This window comes from Electrophorus electricus, chromosome 3 (genome assembly GCF_041902795.1).
Source record: "Electrophorus electricus isolate QZ-2024a chromosome 3, ASM4190279v1, whole genome shotgun sequence".
NCBI lineage: Eukaryota > Metazoa > Chordata > Actinopteri > Gymnotiformes > Gymnotidae > Electrophorus > Electrophorus electricus.
In genome coordinates this window covers 34,658,349-34,679,490 of record NC_137499.1, presented here as the reverse complement: position 1 = coordinate 34,679,490, position 21,142 = coordinate 34,658,349, and the positions used below count along the sequence as shown (strand labels likewise).

The following is a 21,142-nucleotide window of genomic DNA, read 5'->3' as shown; positions in this document are numbered from 1 at the left end:
GAGGAACAACGAGGCAGAGGTGGAAAGAGCGCGAGCAGGAGGCCATACGCTGTTTCAGTGTTCAGAATGCAAGAAGGTGTTTGCTCGCTCCTGTTGGCTGACCTTTCACCTGAAGTCACACGAGCGTGAGCGCGTCTTAGCCCGCAAAGAGAGAAAGCAAAGGCAGGTTCCAGGTAGCAGGATGCAGAGAAGTGTCCCACAGGGCTCGCCTGAGGTATGGACCCTGCTCTAACGCCTGTTGGCCAGGCCAGAGCTTACTGTCCCAACTGTTCATTTTCAGATTAATTAAATGGCATTTTCACAGTTGGACGACTAAAGCATGATTTATGCCTTTAGGTATTGTTACACTGTGTTCTCTGAATAAACATAAATACCATTTTTCATTTCATTTGTGTCGGTATATCAAATATAAGTCTTCAGAAACTGAATTTTCATTGTAAGATTAATTTTGTAATATTGATTTTTTGTTCCCTGTAGCCGACGAAAGAGATTACAAAGGAGGCAACTGCTGAAAACAGCAAAGTTCACGTACTAAAGAAAATCTTTGCCTGCCCATATTGCGATAAGGTTTTTGCTCGTGAAGGGTGGCTGGGCCCACATATTCGGAGTCATACTTCTAAGACACCACAAAAGAGTGGGATTTTTCCTGATAACATCATACCTGGTTCTACTCAGAGAAGGACCCGCCGTACCATCGTTTCCCAGGTTGGTTTCATGTGCTTTATTCCAGGCAATATACACCCTCCATGCATAGGTAGTCTGCACCACACAGACAACAAAATATAGTAGCCGGTACTTAGATATTGTATACATGTGATTTGTTCCCCTTACACTCTAAAAATGACTTTTTACAAGTGGTACAAGTTAGGTTTTTAGATTGGGTTCAATTATGTATTTCATGTTGTATTAATGGGTAATTAAGATTTATACTATAGCTTGCTGTTTTGAATATTATTAGAACAGTTAAGTCAGACGTTCCAGGGGCAAGTCATTATGATTCCATTGTAATTGTCTCTGATATTTTATTCAGTCCTTTCAACAGTTGGAAGAAGACACCACTGAGGTAAAGAGTGTCACGGAAGATTCAAAAAGAAAAAATGAAAATTCAGAAAAAATCAAAGAGCAACCAAAAGCAAAAAATGTTGAGCTCAACAAAAATTACACCGAATCAGAAAGAAACTCGGAAACCAAAAGAATTGGTAATGAATCTGAAAGAACCATTGACAAAACAAATAAAATCCCAGATGAATCAAAAACAATCTCCAAAGAGCCATCTGGAGGAATGGGCGGCATCAGATCAAAGAAAAGTTATCCTTGCCGACAGTGTGGCAAAGTTTATTTGCTTGCTGGTTGCCTAAAAACCCACAAGAAGATGCACAGAAGGGAGAGGATTCTGAGGTTGATGGAGGAGCAAAGGCAAATAGAGAGGAGTGCGGAGGGGCAGAGTCTCGAGGAGGAGGAGGAGGAGGAGGAGGAGGAGGAGGAGAATATTGGGGAAAGGAAACCGAAGAGGAGTAAGAGGGTTCTGGAGATTCAGCAAAAGCTGGGTAAAAGGAGGTCTACGAAGAAACAGCATTTAGACAAATCAGTATGTTTTGTTTTTTTGTTTTTTTGTTCAGATCTGAATACATTAACAGTTGAATGCTTTATTTTTCTTTTCATAAATGCTGAGTACTATAGCGCTAGAGCTGTAGTTAATAGGCTTCCATACATTTTACACCGGTCAGTTGTAAGATGTAACTTGGAGATCTCACTGTAGAGAATGTCATCTTGTTACTTCATAAATGATTATTAATGTACACTCACCACCTAATTTATTTTTTATTTTTTTAGAAACAGTTAAAAAAAATACCTTATGAGCATGTAGTTTCACTTGATTGTGTATTTGTTGTGAGTCATGTACAGTTTTGTTGTCTGTTCCCCACTCTTCATAGGTGATCAGTTTATGACCACACGACCACTCTTATCTAGAAATGTTTAGGTGGAAGGCCATTCTCAGGCAAGCAGTGACAGTGACGTGTAAAATGTGTTACTCTGCTTTGCCGGATACTCTCATACCATAGCAATACCCACCTCCATGCCGCTATCATGTCATTCTCACTGTCGTGTTGAGAATGGTCTTCTCTGGACAGTCTATTTATAAATCTTTAGAACACAACTGTACTTAGTACATTGAGTTTAGTCAACAGGTATAGGTGCTTCTATTAAAGTAGGTGTTGAGCTATGTCAAATTTTAGTATGAGTGATGTAAATGGTAAAAAGGTTTTGATTGGAAGATATGTAAGGGGGATGCTGACAGACCTGGGACTAAATCAAATGATGCACAAACCCTGAACCCCTTTACTGGGTCTAACCTAAGACAGAATGTTGACATGTTAGTCTGTTGTCTGCACTTAAAGCAGCAGTAATCATATTTGAAGTTCTTGTTGCCTTCTGCCAGACTTGCCCACCAAAGCCCCTATTACCCTTCAATCCCTTCATTACTCTTCATTGCCCATTCAAGCCTTATTCCAAAACCCCTCTATCCAGAGTATCAATACTTAGCCTACACTTCAAAGTGTGGTGGTTGCATTCCACAGTATTGATAGGCAAGGGCAACTTGTAGAGAAGATTTCTAATTTGTCAGTACAGCTGGATTATGTTGGATTTTTTTTGAATTACTCATTACAGAGCCTAAGAAAAAACACATTTTTCTTCGCTCAGAGCATCTATGTGAGTGATGGCAATCGGGATGTGAAAACAGCTTAGACTAGTAATATAATAATAATTTAAAAAAAACTTGCATCATCTTTAATGAAAAACGTTTCTAGCAAGTGCTGAGTCATACTTGGTTTAGTCCCATTGAAGTGACCCCTGGTTTCTGCATTATTAGATTAGAGGTACTGATTCATGGGATTTTTTCCTCTTCCACACTCTAAGCCACAGAAGAATGAGGACAAGCCTTCTGATGACCAGCCAGCAGAAGCCAAGAGCATAGAGGCTGCTACCAAAGCCCCTGGCCGTTGCGTTTGCAAGCACTGTGGGAAAGTCTATGCTAGGAGAAACTGGCTGAATCTGCACATCCTGGGGCACAGGAAGCAAATGCTGGCCCTGCAGCAAGACAGTGATGAGATGCAGAAAAACGACGACGAGCAGGTATTCATCACTGCAGTTACGTTGGAAGTTTCCTTCAATTTACCGGAGTTAAAATTTTTTATATTTTTGGGGGGAATCCGTTTCAGACATCACAGGGAAGTTCGTCCACTGAGGATTCTGCGGTTCAGAAAGGAAAAGATGGAGGTAAAGCGTCATTTCCCTGTCCCTTTTGTGAAAAAGCCTTCCCACGAGCGATGCGACTGATGGTGCACATGCAGATCCACTCAGGCGAGAAACCGTACCCCTACCGGCAACGTAAAGAACAATTTTACGGTGACCTGACAAGGCCCAGAGGCCCGAGTTCCGACAGCCAGGAGGTAGGAGAATTTATGATGAAACCCATGATGCCTACAAAAGACTGCATGTCAAACAGTCATGTGTGAAAAATGTTTTTTGGTTGTTTTGGGGTTTTTTTTTTTCAAAATTTGAATAAATAATTGTGGATTTGTTCAACATAAGACTGGTTATGTAAGAACACTGGTTATGTAATAGCCTCTGGTTCTTACTCAGTTATTGCTTTTAAATGTTAGGAAAAGCGCTAGTGTCTTTGTACAGAGGGGACACACGTTTTGATTTTAATTACATTTTACTGCAGTTTTATTACATAATTTAAAAATCTTCCCACAATTTGAAGCACACATTCTGTTAGAATTAATTTTAAAGAGTGTTCATGCATTTACCCTAATATGATTATCAACACACATTAACACTGAAGGTCAGTGAGCCATAACACAGATCATTTTGCCATTTTTGCTTCCTCAATAAAGGGTTGTTTTTACATGCAAATTGAGTGCCTTGACATCTCTATTTGTTCCTTTTTTACATTTTGTTTGTTTGTTTACTTAAGTCAGTTGCATGGCTTACTGTTTGTTTGTTTTTCCTACATTGTTTGTGGCCAGTAGTCTTCTCTTGTAAAGAATTACTAACTTCCAATTTTCCTTCCTGCAGCCTGCAATAGAAAACACTGATGAAAGGGAGGAGGATGAAGGAATCACAGTCACTAGGAATCAGACCTCTGCAGTGTCTCAAGACCACACAAGCACTACAGAGCCTATGGAAACCATTCAACCTCAATCAGTTTGCACTGGCAGAAAATTGAGCCTACTACCTCCACAGTCAGCTGGTGCTGCTACTACCAGCCACAGCACAACTCATTCACGAACTGATTCTAAATCAGTCAGCAATGCTATAAGCCACTTCAGTTTGCAGCCTAGAATTGTTCTAGAACCAATTACTGCTGAGCCCAAGCATTGGACTGCATCTGGAGAGGATGATTTTAGTGTAGTTAGTGCTGGAACTAGTGATGTTGAACAGCACCAAAATGTTGATGTAGCTGATGCTGCTAAAACAAATGCTATAGACTACCAAGTCAATCCTCCTCAAATTCCACTTGAAAACCTTAACACTTATGACTACCTTGACAGCCAAAATCCATTGTCTAGCATAAGCTATACTGTTCTGTCAGAGACAGATGATCCGGATATTGTTTGTGTTAAATTAGGTTCGTTTTGTAAGTCTCTTGAAAATGCATCCTTCCCTCCTACCCTGGTGAAAGGTGAGGTAGAATCGGCAGAAATAGAAGTAGAGCCAGAACTTTCAGGAACCCAAATTAACAGCCCAAGTGTGAAATCAGGTTTTACTGGGACAGTTTACTCTGTTGCCAAAAATGGCCCCCCATTCTCTGAACCTGAGAAAGGTAGCAATGATCGAGCACTGATTTCTGATAGTAATTCTACTGATATAATACTAACAACAGTTCCTGAATTTCTCTTGGCAGAGTCCAGTTCCAGTGCTATGCACCAAGAAGCTGACACAGAGCCAGTTTATATGGTCGTCTCAGATGTTGATGAGGATAATAATGATGATCGTGATGATGACTGGTTAAATGTGTCCAATGTCCTGCATGAAAAGAAAAAAAGGAAAATGTCAACAGGGAGCCAAATGCAGATTGAACAGTCAGGTCTTAAAGGTACCACCATCAGTCAGTCTTTCCAGAACCCTTCTAGCATAGAACAAGTAAATGGCCCTTTATGTAAAGACCCCCTAAACCCAGCCCTGGATAAGACTGCATTTGTGTTGGCTGGTGCAGGTGCAGGTGCAGTTGACAAGACCCCTGTCAGCTCCTCAGAAAAAGCAACTGAATCTGTAGTGTTTATACCAAATGAGACAGATGAACAGAGTGACCATTGTGGCTTACTCGCTAACAAGGATAAGTTGGTGCCCACCTCCATTCAGCAAACAGAAGAAAGCTGTACAGACCCGAAGGGGTGGTTTACTTGTGTGCCATGTGGTTTAAAACTTGACAGTGAAGGATCCCTGGCTCTGCACAAGAAGATTCACTCTCTCCCTGGACACACAGATAAGTCGTCAGTCTTCAAAAAGCTAAAGAAGAACTTCAAGAACAATGAAACAAAGATTAAGCAGCCAGTTGGTCATATGCAGGTATGCAACTTTGTCAAAGGAGAGAGTGCTATAAAGGTGGACATAGTTTTAAAATTGTACAATATCTGGCCAGGGAGAAATAGAATGTCAAGCTACTTTAGCTACTTATAAGGAATATTTCATGATCTTAATACAAGGCTTAATTAAAAATAATATTGATGCATAACTTTTTTGTATTCTTTTAAATCTTCCCCATTTGAAGACATCAGAAGTAGGTAGAGATGATTCAACAGACAACCCTGAAATCTCAGGAGAGAGAGACTCTGCAATGTTGGTAAAAGTGAGTGCAGACAAGCCGTCTGAGGGCTGCCCAGACACCGACACCAGCCAAAGCCCCAGGGTAGCCTCAAAAGCTCTGGCTGTTGGCAAAGAGCCGAAGAAGGAAAAGAAACCCTTGTACTGTCGGTTCTGTGGGAAAGCTTGTCGAAAAATAGAATTGCACCTCAAGTATGATCACTCAAGGGAGCCCGAGGTGATGGAAGCTTTGCGTTTTAGCAGAACTCCAGAAGAGAGGAAGAAGCTGTTAAGCCATCTTTGCAGTAAGGAAAAAACTGAATGTGATAACACTGATGTTGTCAGAAGTGGTAAGGCTGAAGACCTTGTTCATTGTATCTTCTGTAAAGGGTCTTACATGAGGAATCAGTTTTGGAAACATGCACTGATATGTGAAGAGAAAAAAACAAAGGAGTTAATTTTAAATGAAAATAACAGCAGTGTGTTTCAACCTAAGCCCAGATTGACACAGAAAACCTTTGAACCAGAATCTGAGAAACTCATTCAAGACAACATCTGCAACACCGTACAGCAGACCCTTCCAGAGTCATTGAATGTTCTCTTGCCTGAAACTTATCCCAGCACTACACAAAATTCCCTTACATCAAATTCTCCTGTTGCAGAAACTGCCAGTACTGTCATAAACCCAACCCCTGGTCCAGTAATGGAGGACCCACCCATTTCATATATTGGTGACAGCACAGTAAAGATGAGTATTGATTCAGAGACTTCAGACCCACCCATTCTAGATTCATTCCCCAGTGCACATATGAAGGTTTCTATTCCAGACACTGGAATCAGTATAGCAAAGAATATTAACGTGGAGCTATTGGGTCCTCCTGTTTTAGACTCTTGCCATGCTGCACCAGAAATCACTCAATTAGAATTAGAGAATCCACTACCTCTAAACATGGGTGATGGACAAGAACAGAAAAGCCCTGATTCTCAGTGTCCTCCCATTTTGGAGTCTTGCCACAGTACACCACAGGAAGTCCTTGATGGTGAATGCACATGTCCCCTCATTGACACAGGTGGGATACTAGATATAAAACAATGCACTGCAGAATTGACAAGTCTGCCTCAATTTGATGCTAGGTTCGATACTGCTGAGCAACCGCTTACTTCAGATTTTAAAAGTCCTTCCCTTCTAGACCCTAGCAACTGTGACATACATCATAATGTTGGACAACATTGTCAGAATCCCGCCTCACAAAATTTAGACTGTGTTAGAAAATGTATTTCTTCTCCAGAATCAATGGACCATCCAGACATTACCAGCAGCATTTCGGCTGCTAATAAAAAAATAGACAGGGATGCTGTACCAACTACTGACAGTGGTGATTTGCAGCAAACCTTTGACTCTGAAGCAGATGCAGAGAGGACTGCCATGCCAAAACTTGGCTGCACTGATTCTCATCTAACCCCAGATCAGGAATTGGAGATGATTGCCAGACCTGACACAGACAAAGGTCACCTTGATTTAGAATCAACAAATACTCTAGTTCCAGACTGTGTTGGCTATGAAACTGGAGACTCCATTCAAGTCTTTGAATCCAGAGAGAACATGGCTTCTGCCACAGAAACTGACAGTCCTCCAGTTTTGGATCACATTCCCAAAGAAACGCACGAAACACCTGGTCCAGAAACGGACAGAACATACAATCCTACAAAGCAAATGTTTGATTCTCAAGGTCACGTCAGAGCCAGCGTGGATGAGTTTGGTGAAGTTGCAATCCAGGACTGTGATTTTAAAATATCTCTTGATTCAGATACCACTACAACAGTAAAGAGGAAATGGGACAATCAAAGCAATGCGGTCAAGGAAGACCCAAAGAGAAGTCGTCTAAGTAACCCCTTACAGGTACACACCATAACATCATCATTGGATCTGTATTAGTAATGACTGTAGATAAGATGTGGTGTTATTGCGTGGTGCTTAACTGCTGAAGAAAATTGTGATGGCTAATAGATCACTGAACACAATCTGATGAAATATAGAGCCCTGTTAACATTTCAACATATTTGTACTTTACAGGTGGTAAATATTTTAAAGTTTTTAAACCTGGTTCAATAGCAGTACCCTGCTTCTTTAAAGTGACCAGACAGCTTTACTAAGACTGTTTTACACATCAGTTACCTAAATATCTTTCACTATATTATTGGGATTGCTGTTCTTTAGACCTCTGTGTCACAGCTGAGTCAAGTGCTGCAGTTGTTGTACAGTGCTGATCATAGAGTGGATCCTAAAATAGAAACATAAAATGGGTTTCATCTCGTTTTTTGTTTTCTAAACTTTCACAATGCTTATATTTGCTAAATAATGTAACCTTTCTCCATAGAAGACATCAGAAGAGTGTGTAGCATCGACAAGCACTGAAACTTCAGAGCAGACTGGACCACAAACATACACCTCAAATTTGACAAGTTTGGAAGACAGTGAAGGAAATGCAAAGTTATATAAAACACATTACTGCTTCTATTGCAGAAAACCTTGTGTCCGAATGACTCAACATCTCCAGTCAATGCATCCTAAAGAGCCAGATGTAGCAAAAGCCCTTAGTTACGAAAAGAACTCCAAAGAAAGAAAACAATTGCTGGATCTTCTCCGAAGCAAAGGCGATTTCTTACACAATACAGATGTGGTTAGGAGTGGAGAGGGCAGTTTGGTGCCATCTAGACAGCTTGCCACAGCTACCTCAAATGAGGATTATGTGCTTTGCATATACTGTCTTGAGTTATTCAGTAGGAGGTCTGTTGCTAATCATGTACAAAGATGCAAGCAGAAATATCCAGACAGAGCTGCAACCAGCTGCAGTGAGCTGCTTCCTATCACTGTTTCCAGATCACCAATTCCAACATCCAACACAGGCTGTACTTCAGAGAACCTGAAAAGTGCTCCAGAATCTATAAATTCCCCACTGCCAGATACCTCCTTAAGTGAAGAACTACTAAAGGCTAATCCACAGTCAGCAAATGCTCCTAATGCTGGCAGTTCATGTATAGCAGGAGATGAGGAGAATCCTCATGAAGAGTATGATGGGTCCCTGGAGGGAGACCAGTCAATCGGGTCCCTGGAGGGAGACCAGTCAGTCGGGTCCCTTTCAGAGACCGGTCACTGTGGAGCACAGCTTGATGCTAATATAGAATGTACACATTCTTCCCCTAAATATTTGGGCACAAGTGCTGAGCAAGTTGATCTAGAAAGAGGATGTGACATCACTTCAGACACCAGCCTCGTCACTGGCCAAACAGGAAGCGATGACACTCCAGATGCCAGTCAAACAGGAAGTGACTATGTACACAAGTGGTCACTGTGCAATCACACTGACACTAATATGAGTGAAGAACAGAAGACCGAAGTAGAGCAGAGCAGCCAGAGAGTATTAGAAAGGAGGAGGAGAAGCTCCCGTCCTCATATTCAGGTGAACCAGGTATTCTCAGCTATTCTCTAATGAGACGTAAAGTATTTGACTTAATAGACGCATCCATCTTCAGACATCACCTTAAGACAAGTTCATCAAATGTTGGAGTTCTTGACTATGATTGTATAGACGGGAGAAGATATCAGGTGTTGCTAGAATCGATGATTGCTTAGGGATATGAATAAAACTAAATATTGTTTGCTGTGATTATATAGACAGGCAGATGTAGATGAGTGCAAACAAGGGGGGAGCTGCATTTGCCTTGAGGGTTATTTTTTGTTGTTGTTGTTTTGTCATTTTGATCTGTTTCTGTTTCCACATGAAGCCGATGAGACTGGATGATGACTCTGATGAGGAGAGCGTGTCACACAGCACGAAAGTGCATGTGTGTGAACACTGCAACGCTACCTTCTGCAGCCCTTATCACCTGCGCAGACATGTATACACACACACAGGTCTGTACATACATTTGCAGAGTTGTAATATCTCCACACTGAAACACACAAGAAATCCTTGATACACAGTGCTTGGTATCACTTGTAGGTGAAAGACCTTACTGGTGCAGCCAGTGCAATATGGGCTTCATTCAGAAATATCGTTTTCGAAACCATAGAATGATGCACCATGGTGAGTGAGTGTAAGCCATAACTGAAGAAATGTCATTTTTCTTTGTTTGGTGTTTGTGGTGGTTTTTCTGTGCTCTGTCCCACAGTGGTAGTTCATCTAATTTCTGATTCTTAAATTAATTTCCAGGAGAGACGCAGTTAAGCCTGGACCAGGAACTAGCAAGAAGTCGCAAGAAACGATCTCTCAGTGGAGAAAAGCCAGCAAACAACGAGCTCCACCAACAGGTGTTGTATTAAGTGCTACTTTAGTTTTCTATTGAAATGTAATATGAAATCTCTTTTTCAACTGTGGAGATAGAGCTCAAAAGCAAAAAATATGCAATTGTTTCTCCTGTGTGAACCCATTCCGGATGCAGCCTTTGGATGAGCATGCTGCGATGTCACCAGAGCTGCACAATCCAGACATGGAAAGAGCTGCCTCCACAGACGGAGGTAAAAGCAGTGTTGGGTGCAGCCTGAAAAAGCAGCTCTGCGTGCTATCCAAAGATTAGGGGTTTATTTGAGGGGCAAAAAGCAGCACTCAATGATGTTTATGATGGTGAGCCCGACTGGATGTAGTCTTTTAGAGCTAGGAGCTCCACTGAGAGGAAGAAATTATTATGTATCACTTCTCAAACAGAGGCAGCTTGATCCACAGCCTCAAACTCATGAGAACTAAGACAGGGACCATCAAGTCAAACTGTATATCCAAAAGGGTGCAGCATAAGGATTATGTACACCATGTGTTATGACAAAGATTTATTTTAAAAAGACCATGAAATGTAAGAATCAAAGCCTGACTCTAAACATCACAAGTGTGAGAGCAGGACATCTACACCTCTGTCTTCTCCCAGTGAGAGATTCCCGATTGAGTAGGTTTCTGGCAAGTAGATTAGAAATGATATGGACAGAAAAATATCCATTCAATAATATAGACTCAAAATATAAAGCTGTGGTTTAACAAAGAAGGTGACACCTTTGACCTATATTTGTCTTAAGGGGTTGGTCTTTGCTAGAATTCAAATCACTGTTATTGACCCAGTCAGCCAACGCATTTGCAGTGTTTACAGTGATTTATGTTTGTGTTCTATTTCAGACCCAGAGGAACCTTCACAAAGTTACACTTGAAGTGAAGAACTAGAGTTAAAGCCCTTTATCAGTTTAATTTTCTCTGAACTGTTGCCTCAGTGAGCATTTGCAACATAGAATGGTATCAAAGGAATATTGACTATTTTTTATAAATATAGACAAATTCTTTGCTTGTTTTATTTCTTTGTAAATATTTTTTTTTACATCCAATTTTATATATTGCTTAATCTGATATTTTGATCAGAGGAACATGTTACTGAACACTGAGAAAAGGTACTTTAATTTTACTGTATTATCTAGATTATCTGACTTTCTTGCATAAGTGCAGGCTGAAAATAAAAACAAAAGTCTTATTTCAAATGTGTTTTTGTAGTGTCAGTCATTTCCTCAGCTTGTGTGAGATGAATAGTTGGAGATGTTTTAAGAAAACAATTTATTTTAATGTATAATTGAAAGGCACAACAGCACTAGATGCTGGACTGCAGTCTTAAATTTGACAATTGCACGATGTCTAAGAAATCTGTGAATTTGGTGTCAATGTACTGTGGAAATCACTGCGATGCTGCATTGTGTCCATTCAAGGCTAGTTTTAGGCACAAAGGTAATCTACACCAGACCAGTAGGGGGCAGTAGAAAGCGATTATGTACAGTTCTGTTCCGCTCTTTTATTTATATTAGTACGCAGGTGCAAATCTTTTCAGGTGGTGAAGTAATTTCACATTTTGTTTAAAGGCGAGAAAAAAATGAATAAAATCGATCGATTTAGCTCACTATTGTCAGAGCGTCTGTCGGTCGTCGTGAGAGAGATTATTGGAATGGTCGAAGATATTGTGTCTGAGTACCGAGAGGAAACTACGCGCACGAAGAAAGAGAACGAAATCCTAAAACGTCAGCTGCGGGACTTCTTTCTAATAGATGACGATACAGACGCCTTCGGTAAATCATTATACTAATGAATAACGACTGAGGTGTATGGAAAGGTCGCACAAAATATACAAAAAATGTAAAAATATGTAGCGTAACCTGCCTTGATATACCGTACTAACCTACTATCCAAAGGTTGTGTGTGTGTGTGTGTGCGCGCGCGCGCGCGTGTATATATATATATATATATATATATATATATATATATATATATATATATATATATAATATACGCGCGCACACACACTCTCTCTCTTGAACTTTCACATTCCCATATGTGTGTGTACACTGTCTCTCTTGTGCTCTTACTCTCTGTTTTAGAGGAGGGTACTACAACTCAGCAGAAGGAGGGCAGTTTGGGACAGCAGGAGCCTCTGATCAATATTACCCTGCAGAACCTGTGTCAAAAGCTGCCCGAGAGCAGAGTGCCTGCCTCGGACCATAGAGCCAAGCCCAGCAGAGAGCCTGATGATCCCTTGAGCCACAGCTCAACACAGCCCGGGAAGGAGTTGGGAAAGAGAAGACGGTCTGTGATTTGGAGGCCAGCACAGAGCAATTCTTCAGGCTCTTCTCACAGCGGTGCTGCCAGCGACCTCTCTGAGCAGGAGGACTCAGCTGAGAGTGGTGACACATGCACACCCACAGACACGGGAGCAGGAGGAAAAGGACAAAAGAGGAAGCCAGCAGAGAAGGCCAGTACGTGTGCTGGGGGTCCCCTAAAGGCCAGCACTCGTGCTGGGGGTCCCCATAAGTGCTCCAAATGTGACAAGTCCTTTACCGAACTGAAGTACCTCAAGTCCCATCATCGACTGGCCCACAGCAAGGTAATGGGCTGCAATATCTGTGGCAAGGCCTTTGCCCAGACTGTGGATCTGCAGCGGCACCTTCTCACGCACTCGGGCGAGAGGCCGCACCAGTGCGACCGCTGCCCCCGCAGCTTCGCCCAGCTGGGCAACCTCAGGAAGCATCAGCAGACCCATGAGAGCAAACAGCAGCACAAATGCCCCCACTGCAACATGGGCTTCAATGACCCGGATGCCCTGGGCCAGCATGACTGTGGCAGGGACAAGCCATTTTGCTGCAACATCTGTCGGCAGTGCTTCTCTTCTGCCAAGAGCCTGCAGGCCCACCTGCGCAAAACCCACCCCAAAGCACAAACACTAGGCAGCAAAGGCAAGAGATGAAAGAGAGGATAGGCCAATTTTTCTAATTTCAGATTAGATGTGTGCATGTTATTTTTGGATCTTTATCCAACTGATACAAATTCCTCTGAAACAAAGGACAAAATGAATGAAAACTCTACTGACAATGTTCCTCCTTAACCGTACTGGGCACCATGAAGTCAGTTTAAGGACTTTATTTTAAATACATTTGCATGTTCTTTGTAAAGGCTCTACACCTCTTTCATATTTAATTTTGAGTAAGTATTGTTTGAACTCATGCTAATATAACTACCGTAAACCCCATATGATATATCAGTTCATCAATTAAAGACAAACACTCAAGATTTCTAGTGGTCAGTGGGTGTATATTTAAGAATAATGTTTTAGACATATTCTGATTCCACAGACTGCGAATTGATGGATCCATTTGCCGACCGTAGATGTAATTTCTCCTATCCAGAGGGAGGCGGTAGAGCTCTTTTTGTTTTGTATCTATTGGTTGACCTATGTTTCACATGCACGTAACCAAACATCTTCGGCGTGGCAGAAAGTATATGCTCTGTCCGAAAACCTGGCTACCTGCAATCTAGAATATTTCTAGAGTCAAGTGTCTTTTTTGAAGAACAGTAAAATGACCAAACTAGATCGTTTAAATTCATTCCTGTCTGAACGACTATCGGCAGCAGTAAATGAGATAATATACACGGTAAGCATGACGATACAGGAATACGAGGAAGAAACGGCACGGATACGTAAAGAAAACGATTATCTGAAGGAAATGTTAAAGGTTACAGGATGCAGTATTGCAGAAATGAATCCTGGTAAGATGTATGATCTCAACGGTTAATTAAACGTTACAAGTATGCATCTCCTTTTTAGGGACATGGCTAGCTGGCTAACCCCCTTTGAGATCCGTCATAGTTGGCTAGCTAGCTAGCTAGCTAACCTATCTGGTAATTTCACGGAGACAAATGTCTGAATAATACTTGACCTGCTTTTGTTTTTTAAGGTCATAATTACTGTAATTCGATTATATTAAAGTCTCCTTTGGTAACCTAAACGTGAGGCAAGTTGCTTTCTTAAACATGTAGGCTATTCTATGCCTTACAGGTGTGGTCTCCTCCCTGTCCAGCGGACAAGATTGCAGCTCAAGCTTGGAGCAGGAGTCGGAGCTCCAGCAGGCCCACAATACGCACCTAAAAGTAGAGAAGTCTTGTATTAAAACAGAGCAGCTCTGTCACCCTACAGATTCTGACTCGGAGTCAGAAACTAGGCAGACAGGCGCATCACAGACAGACAGCACTATGGAACCTCCCCAGTCTGTCCACTGTACCACCTTGTTAAACACGCCTGCAGTTGACGGCGAGGTTATAGACTATAATTTCCCTGCAAAGATCAAAGTAGAGTCAATAAACACAGACTCACATTCACTTGACGTCACGGACAGTGTAGATGCCAGCATCCAAAGCTGGTCCCCACAAACCTGGGATCGGATTGCCGAAAACACTGACCAGAGTAGGGCCCAACAAGTCAGTCAGAGGCCATGCGGCATTGAGGTTGCACATTCTGTACCAACAGCCTCTCTGAACAGGCCAGTGGAATTTCGCGCTGCATTCAGCTATTCAAACCGAATCATATGCACCAACAGGTTACACTGTACCAGCAGACACTGTGAAATGCAGAAAAGAACCATAGCCAAATCAAGCCCTGTATGGAAGTATTTCTCACTGAAGGAGGGTGACTGTAGTAAGGCAGTTTGTCTCATGTGCAAGGCAGTAATCTCTCGGGGTGTTAAAGAGTACACCACATCGGCTCTGTTAAAACACCTCCGTATGAAACATGGCAAATGTTGATGTTCAGACTGTTCTTTTTTTTTTGTACTTGTGAATCAGTCTTTAATTTGACACCAGTATTACAAAGGCAATATCTGGAGATCTAAATATAGACAACATGCTCAATCTAGACTGCTCAAAAAAATGAAGGGAACACCATCACAGTATAACACGTGTGATTATTTAAACTTCAAGAATATCAATCTGTCCAATTAGGAAGAATAAGAGATTGTGAATTAATTTGGTTCAAATGAAAGTGACAAGTTCACTGCAGTGGCAGCAACAAGACATCCCCCAAAAGGAATGGTTTTGCAGGTGTTCGCCAACAATTACTCCCAACTTATCGTTCCTGACTGATTCTTATCTGCAGTACTGTAGTTTTGCATGAGGATGGCATGAGGGCCCAACGTCTTCTAGTAGGACCTCGCAGCCCATTGCCACACAGTCCGATTAGCATTCGCCAGAGAACATCAGAATTGGCAGGTCCACCATTGGTGCCCCATTCTCTTCACAGATTAGAACAGGTTCATGCTGAGCATGTGACCGAGTCTGGTGAAGCCATGGTTAGTCTGCCTGCAACATCATACAACATGACCTGTTTGGTGGTGGGTCTGGGGAGGCATATCCTTGCAAGCATCCACCTGATTGCCACCGGTACCCTGACTGCTGTTAGGTACTGGGATGACATCCTCAGAGCCATTGTCAGACAGTACGCTGGTACAGGACAATGCACAGCCTCATGTGGCCAGAGTATGTAGGCAGTTCCTGGATGTTGAAGGCATTGTAGCCATTGGCTGGCCCTCATGTTCCCCAGACCTGAATGTAATTGTCTGGAACATCATGTATCTGACACTGCCAAGTAGCACTACAGACTGTCCAGAAGCTCACTGATGCCCTGATCCAGGTCTGGGAGGAGATCCCCAAGGACACCGTCCGCAGTCTCTTCAGGAGCATGCCCTGGCATTGTCAGGAGTGCCGACAGGCACGTGGGGGCCATACACACTACTGAGTCACTCGAGTTGCCATGAGGAAATTCCTGCTGTTTGGATCAGTCTGTGATTTCAATATTTCACTTTTCAGTGCGAGTTTGAATCCAGCCCTCAATGGGTTGATGATTTTGGATTCCATTGATTGTCATTTTGTTCTCAACAAAGTACACAATTTATTTATTAGTAAAGGTTTTCAACTTGAATCTTTTGTTCATTGAGATCCAATGGGTGATTTGAGTGTTCCCTTAATTTTTTGAGCAGTGTAGTTTAAATTGATTAAAAACTACAATAAATCAAATGATGTGCGTGGAACCCTCTTTACCACATTCAGTTCGTTCTGGGACAATGGCACCAAACCTGCAGTCCTCGGATGGCTAAACAAATGTTCATAAAAAAGTGTAGGAATTGTGAAGTGCTGATTACTGTAAATGGGTCACTTACTCAGAAATTAGAAACAAAAAAAAATCAGCAATAGACAATACAACTAAGAAAACAGATCTCAGATAAGTTTATACTTTAAGTATTGTGGTGAAATATGGTATGGATCAGAGCTAGACAATTACAGCTCCTAAAACACTTAATGCATATGGTGCCAGAATGAGATTATTAAATGTTATGGATTAAAGATGCACTGTATTCTATGAAAAAATGTAAGCAATTTGTTTATTTTCTGCCAAATACTATTTAGCAAAGGTTTTTAAACTAAATGATTAGACTTGAACATCAATCAGTTAAATGTGATTTTAAGGTGTGTTTTGTTTTCATGGTATGAGTCTGATAAGATTTTCTTTGCCATATATTGACTGGTGTAATTAAACAAATTTCAGATATGTCTTAAGTATGCACAAAAGTTTAATAAAGTTCAGGATGTTCCTCTGTTCTTTTACCTTTCAGTTTTACTGTACTTTGGTAAGGGTAGAACATGGCAGGATTTGCTAGATCATATAAATTTACAGCTAGGTCTAGTTATGCCTAAAGGTTACCACATACTGCTCCTGGGACTGTAAAATTAATTGTTCTCCCAATTTCAGAATGGCCTTGCTGTCCTCTTTGTTACCAATACTGATTCACTTTCACCTCACTCACCAGAATACACAAACATCTGCTAGTGACTTTAGGATTACACAGACTAACCATTCATTACTTGGCTACAACTATGAGTGACGTTTGGACACATTGGAATTCAAGGATAACTTCTTATGTGAATGTCAATGAACAAATGAACCTTGGCACTGCTAACTTTTTTCCTTGTTTACTGAAATTGCACAGTGAATTCAGGTATGATTCAATATATTTTAAGATAAAATCTTCCTCATATTTGTCCCAATTTTGTTTTCAACATCTTTGAAGGTAGGGTCTCTCCGCTGTCACCAATGTAGATCTGTAGACCTGCATGCTTTTCTTTTGATAAATATTGAAACTGGTACTTCCTCTTTATAACTAGCTTGCAGATGACCGTTCTACAATACAACAATTCAGATGCCCTATATGCAGTTGTGGCATAACGTGACAGCAAATGCAGATGGACAGTGCTGTGCTCTCCTCTAAATATTGTAATAGTTATTTATTCAGGGAACTTTGACCATGGATAATGTATAGGCCAACTCAACTTGAACCTGTATTTCAGCTGTATGATTCATTTCTGTAATACTATACAGTACTTTGACCAGGTGCACATCACTTCATCACACTATACTGTGCAAATATGATAGTACTACTATAAATAACATGCATTTTAATCTTGATTTTTCATCTTAATTTACTTTCTTTTATAACAGTAAGAATAAGCTTGTATCTTGTTGCACGTTGCTACTGCTTCATTTAAGCTGCCTTTGTCATCCACTGCACCTTTGACTAATCTATTACTTGCTACTGTACTGCTGTAATAGATGTTACTTATTTCACTCCTTAATATTCTGTGATACATTGTTTTCCCTTGTATGTAGATTGTAAGATTTTAGCTGTTCTTAACAGTAGTTATAGTTTGGTTTTTTTCTACTGACATGCAACACTGAGTGACAAAACAAATTTTACTTTACCTGTATAATAACAATAAAGCTACTCTGTTCCAATTTATCTATGGAGACAGTAGGCCTGTAAAGAAGAATGCTACTACAGTGTAAGCAATGAATCTTGGTCATTGCGCAGAAAAATAAATTTGTTCTTACTATTTCTGATTAAATCAGGAAACAGGGAAAAATATTTAGTTTTCCATATGAGGCTCCCTTAGCCCTAGAAGAACGGTGCAACTGCTTTCACCTGCGGGATTCTTCCAAACCACATACTATATTCTACACATTACGTTTAATTTTATGAGTTTTTGCATTCATACATCCCGGTGAGGGGTGTAGTTCGGTTAAATTGCGTAAGTTGGCCCAAAATCTGAATTTAGTGTTATTTTTATAGATACTAGTCAATGTGTTATGCGGTTTTGGATGCAGGTGTTGCGTCAATTTTACACTGCCAGACTTTGGACGCCTACTATTGAAGAACCGCTTGACTGCACTATTGTGCACTATGAGCACGCAGCCATGTTTGTCCACGCGGAAGAGTTGTGTCACATGATCAGAAAAAAAGACTCGCGTGCGTTTCAGTAAAAAGCGGAAATGTTTAGTTTATTAGCTTAGCTATGGTGGTAGCTATCTTACTGTGTGCACCGTAAAATCTGACTGAAGCTGTGTGTTCCAGCCGCTTTTATTTTTATTAGATAGCGTTAACGTAGCTAGAGATTACCAAGAACAAAACAGACACGCCAAGTGCTATTCTGTTTAAGAAATCTAACGAAATGACAAGGCTACAAACTTTAAACCTTTTCTTGACCGAGCGTTTCATGGCGGCGCTGAATGAAATCATGGAGAAGGTTGGAGTAACTTTTCTGGAATACGAAGAAGAGATGGAGCGGACACAAAGAGAGAACGAATTTCTAAAAGGGCGCTTACAGGAGCTTGAGATGGTCCTTGCTTCAGCGGGTATATACCTGTGCTTGCTAGCTAGCTAGCTAGCTGGCTATGTTTGTATTTTAACCTACTGAACACAGAATTGTTACAAATAGCTAACGGCGCTTAATAGGGCCAGTCATTAAATATCCAAACAAATGAAACCCAATAATAATTTCAGGCAGTACTGATAAATGCTGCCCTAGTATACATTAAAACATATGCTTGCTATTTTCTTCGTTACTTTTTTTTCAATTGCAAACGTGTTTGCCTTATTTTTATGTCTACAATAAGTTTCAGTAGGTCTGGTAATTAAGATTTCTCATCTGTCTAGGTTCGGGAGTTTTGTTTTCTCCAAATTTTCCGGAACCAGGTTCACCTCCAGCACAGCAGGAAAGGAGATCCCTCCAGGAGCAACCCGAGTCCAGAGAGCTCGAATTGAACCAGAACCAGTTACTTAGAGGGCAGCATGTTAGCATAAAGACAGAAGCATCTTCACACCCTTCTCATGTACAGTCTTTCTTGGAAAGCGCACCTGAGCCTTTGGATACCAGTCAGTGCCTCGCCCAAACAGACCACGATGATGAACTTGATTTAGCCATTGTGGACGAAACGAGTAATATGAAAAGGGAGCCCACCGAAAGTACTGTACCGCAGATCTCCTCCGATGGAACGGTCCACAGCCCAGTGCTTCAGATCGTAGATTTGGAGTCGGTCAGCACTGCTGCCTGTAGCATATCTAACCCACCTATGCTAAATGATGAAATTGTGTACAGTATACCACATGAAGAAAGTGATCTGGAATTAAGTAACTCTCCAAAGGGCGATTCTAGCACATTGCAAGAATCTGTGAAGACGACAACCACCAGCTGTAATGTATTTCCAACTGCAGATCACAAAATGATCAGAGCTAATACTAGCTGCAATATGTCGGCTCTGCACACTGGGCCACAGTCAATGAAGACCATGAGCCACGCTGCCACAGGTGCCAGGGACCCGCCAAGTGCCTCGGGTAAAGCTTCAATCTCTGTTCTACATAGCCAAGCCCTTAACCAGGGGGCAGGAGTCGGAGTCGGAGCCTTGCAAGGCCGTGCCACCCTTACGTGCCCAGAGTGCGGCCGGCCGTTCCTGCACCGCTCGCAGCTAAAGGTGCACATGTACATCCACACGGGCGAGAAGCCGTACGTGTGCAAGCAGTGCGGCAAGCGCTTTAACAACGGCGGCACGCTCAGCAATCACAGCAGCGTGCACCGGCAGGTGCGCATGTATAGCTGCCCTGTGTGTCACCGCCGCTTCAAGGACACGTACACCTGCCGCAAGCACATGCGTGTGCACGCCAAAGTAGCGCACGCTGCCGTCCAGCAGGATCTTAACAGTGGAGGTTCAAGAGAAACTCTGGCAAAGCATTATTAATTTCTGTAGAACTTGGGGGGGTGTCTTTGTTGTTCTTGTTCTTTTTTTGGTGTTCGTTTTGTTTGTTTGTTTTTGTTTTTAGATAGGTCAAAATGATTTGTTGCATGAATGCTGGTAGCTCAGTAAAATCCATGGACTCATCATGTATGGTAAGAAAAATATATTGTGTGATGTAGTAAATATGATTAATATAAATGTTTGTCGTTTGTTTTTTTTGTTTTGTTGTTTTTTTGTTTTTTTGTTTTTTTGAAAAACGGGTGGTGCTGTAAAATTATAAATCAAAAGTATGCCAATTAATTTTTTACTTTTATATGCGGGCATTTACACACACTAGGGGGCAGTGTTGTACAATGTTTGCAGAAGCCCAAGCGGGGGGACTCCCAAAAATGCCTGGGTGTGTTACTGTAAATCATGCAATAGTTGCCTGCTTCTCTCTGAGATGGTAGGCAGCAGGCACAAAGGCTCGAGTTAAATCAAAATTTTGTATTACTGTAGGGTTCAGTTTTTGTTCTACTCTCCATTTTCCACTTGTTTAGACTAAAGCTGGAATCACAGAAACAGCATGTGACTTGCTGAAATAACAGTGCTGAATAACAGTATAAATGTTCTTATTAAAACAATTGTGCTAACACTATGTGACTGCAATTAAGAAGCTCACCTGCATCTAAGGGTAAAAAATACATTTGGCTTTTTGCCTACACAAAGACTTGTAGGCACCTATACTTTCTCCTCTCTGATCTTAAAGATGAAGGCTAATAGATGGGGTAGTTTGGCTAGCACAGATCATTCTGCCATGTCAATGGAAATAGAAAAAGGGTAATAATATTGATTTCCTTAAATTTTCTTTAAGGAAAGCTGTACACCTGAGGTCAATATTCCTGTTGTGATCTGAAGAACAGATTTGGAGAAAAGACACAAA

General features: G+C 41.3%; 2 protein-coding genes across 7 annotated transcripts in view; both read left to right on the top strand.

The window, feature by feature from the left end:
* LOC113569824 (uncharacterized) overlaps positions 1–11,326 on the top strand; it is a 15,823-nt gene extending 4,497 nt beyond the window's left edge. The window contains exons 4-17 of one of the 6 annotated variants that reach the window (XM_026997882.3): positions 1–214; positions 478–705; positions 1,031–1,588; positions 2,920–3,135; positions 3,222–3,452; positions 4,084–5,104; positions 5,225–5,577; positions 5,780–7,711; positions 8,190–9,281; positions 9,598–9,727; positions 9,816–9,899; positions 10,026–10,123; positions 10,255–10,330; positions 10,974–11,326. The exon at positions 1–214 is cut by the window's left edge and continues 11 nt beyond it. In XM_026997882.3, the coding sequence (XP_026853683.3) occupies positions 1–214; positions 478–705; positions 1,031–1,588; positions 2,920–3,135; positions 3,222–3,452; positions 4,084–5,104; positions 5,225–5,577; positions 5,780–7,711; positions 8,190–9,281; positions 9,598–9,727; positions 9,816–9,899; positions 10,026–10,123; positions 10,255–10,330; positions 10,974–11,005 (6,265 nt within the window). In that variant the 3' untranslated portion in view covers positions 11,006–11,326. Of the gene's footprint in view, positions 215–477; positions 706–1,030; positions 1,589–2,919; positions 3,136–3,221; positions 3,453–4,083; positions 5,578–5,779; positions 7,712–8,189; positions 9,282–9,597; positions 9,728–9,815; positions 9,900–10,025; positions 10,124–10,254; positions 10,331–10,973 lie in introns of all 6 variants that reach the window. The other 5 variants (XM_026997879.3, XM_026997880.3, XM_026997878.3 and 2 more) reach the window with 5 other exon arrangements.
* Positions 11,327–11,629: 303 nt separating this feature from the next.
* LOC113569834 (uncharacterized) lies at positions 11,630–20,854 on the top strand. Its single transcript, XM_081708400.1, has 7 exons — positions 11,630–11,902; positions 12,212–13,072; positions 14,164–14,644; positions 15,400–15,602; positions 15,749–15,867; positions 18,597–18,843; positions 19,145–20,854. The coding sequence occupies exons 1-7, from the start codon at positions 11,710–11,712 to the stop codon at positions 20,221–20,223; spliced, it is 3,183 nt and encodes a 1,060-aa protein (XP_081564526.1). The 5' UTR covers positions 11,630–11,709; the 3' UTR covers positions 20,224–20,854.
* Positions 20,855–21,142: the final 288 nt, after the last annotated feature.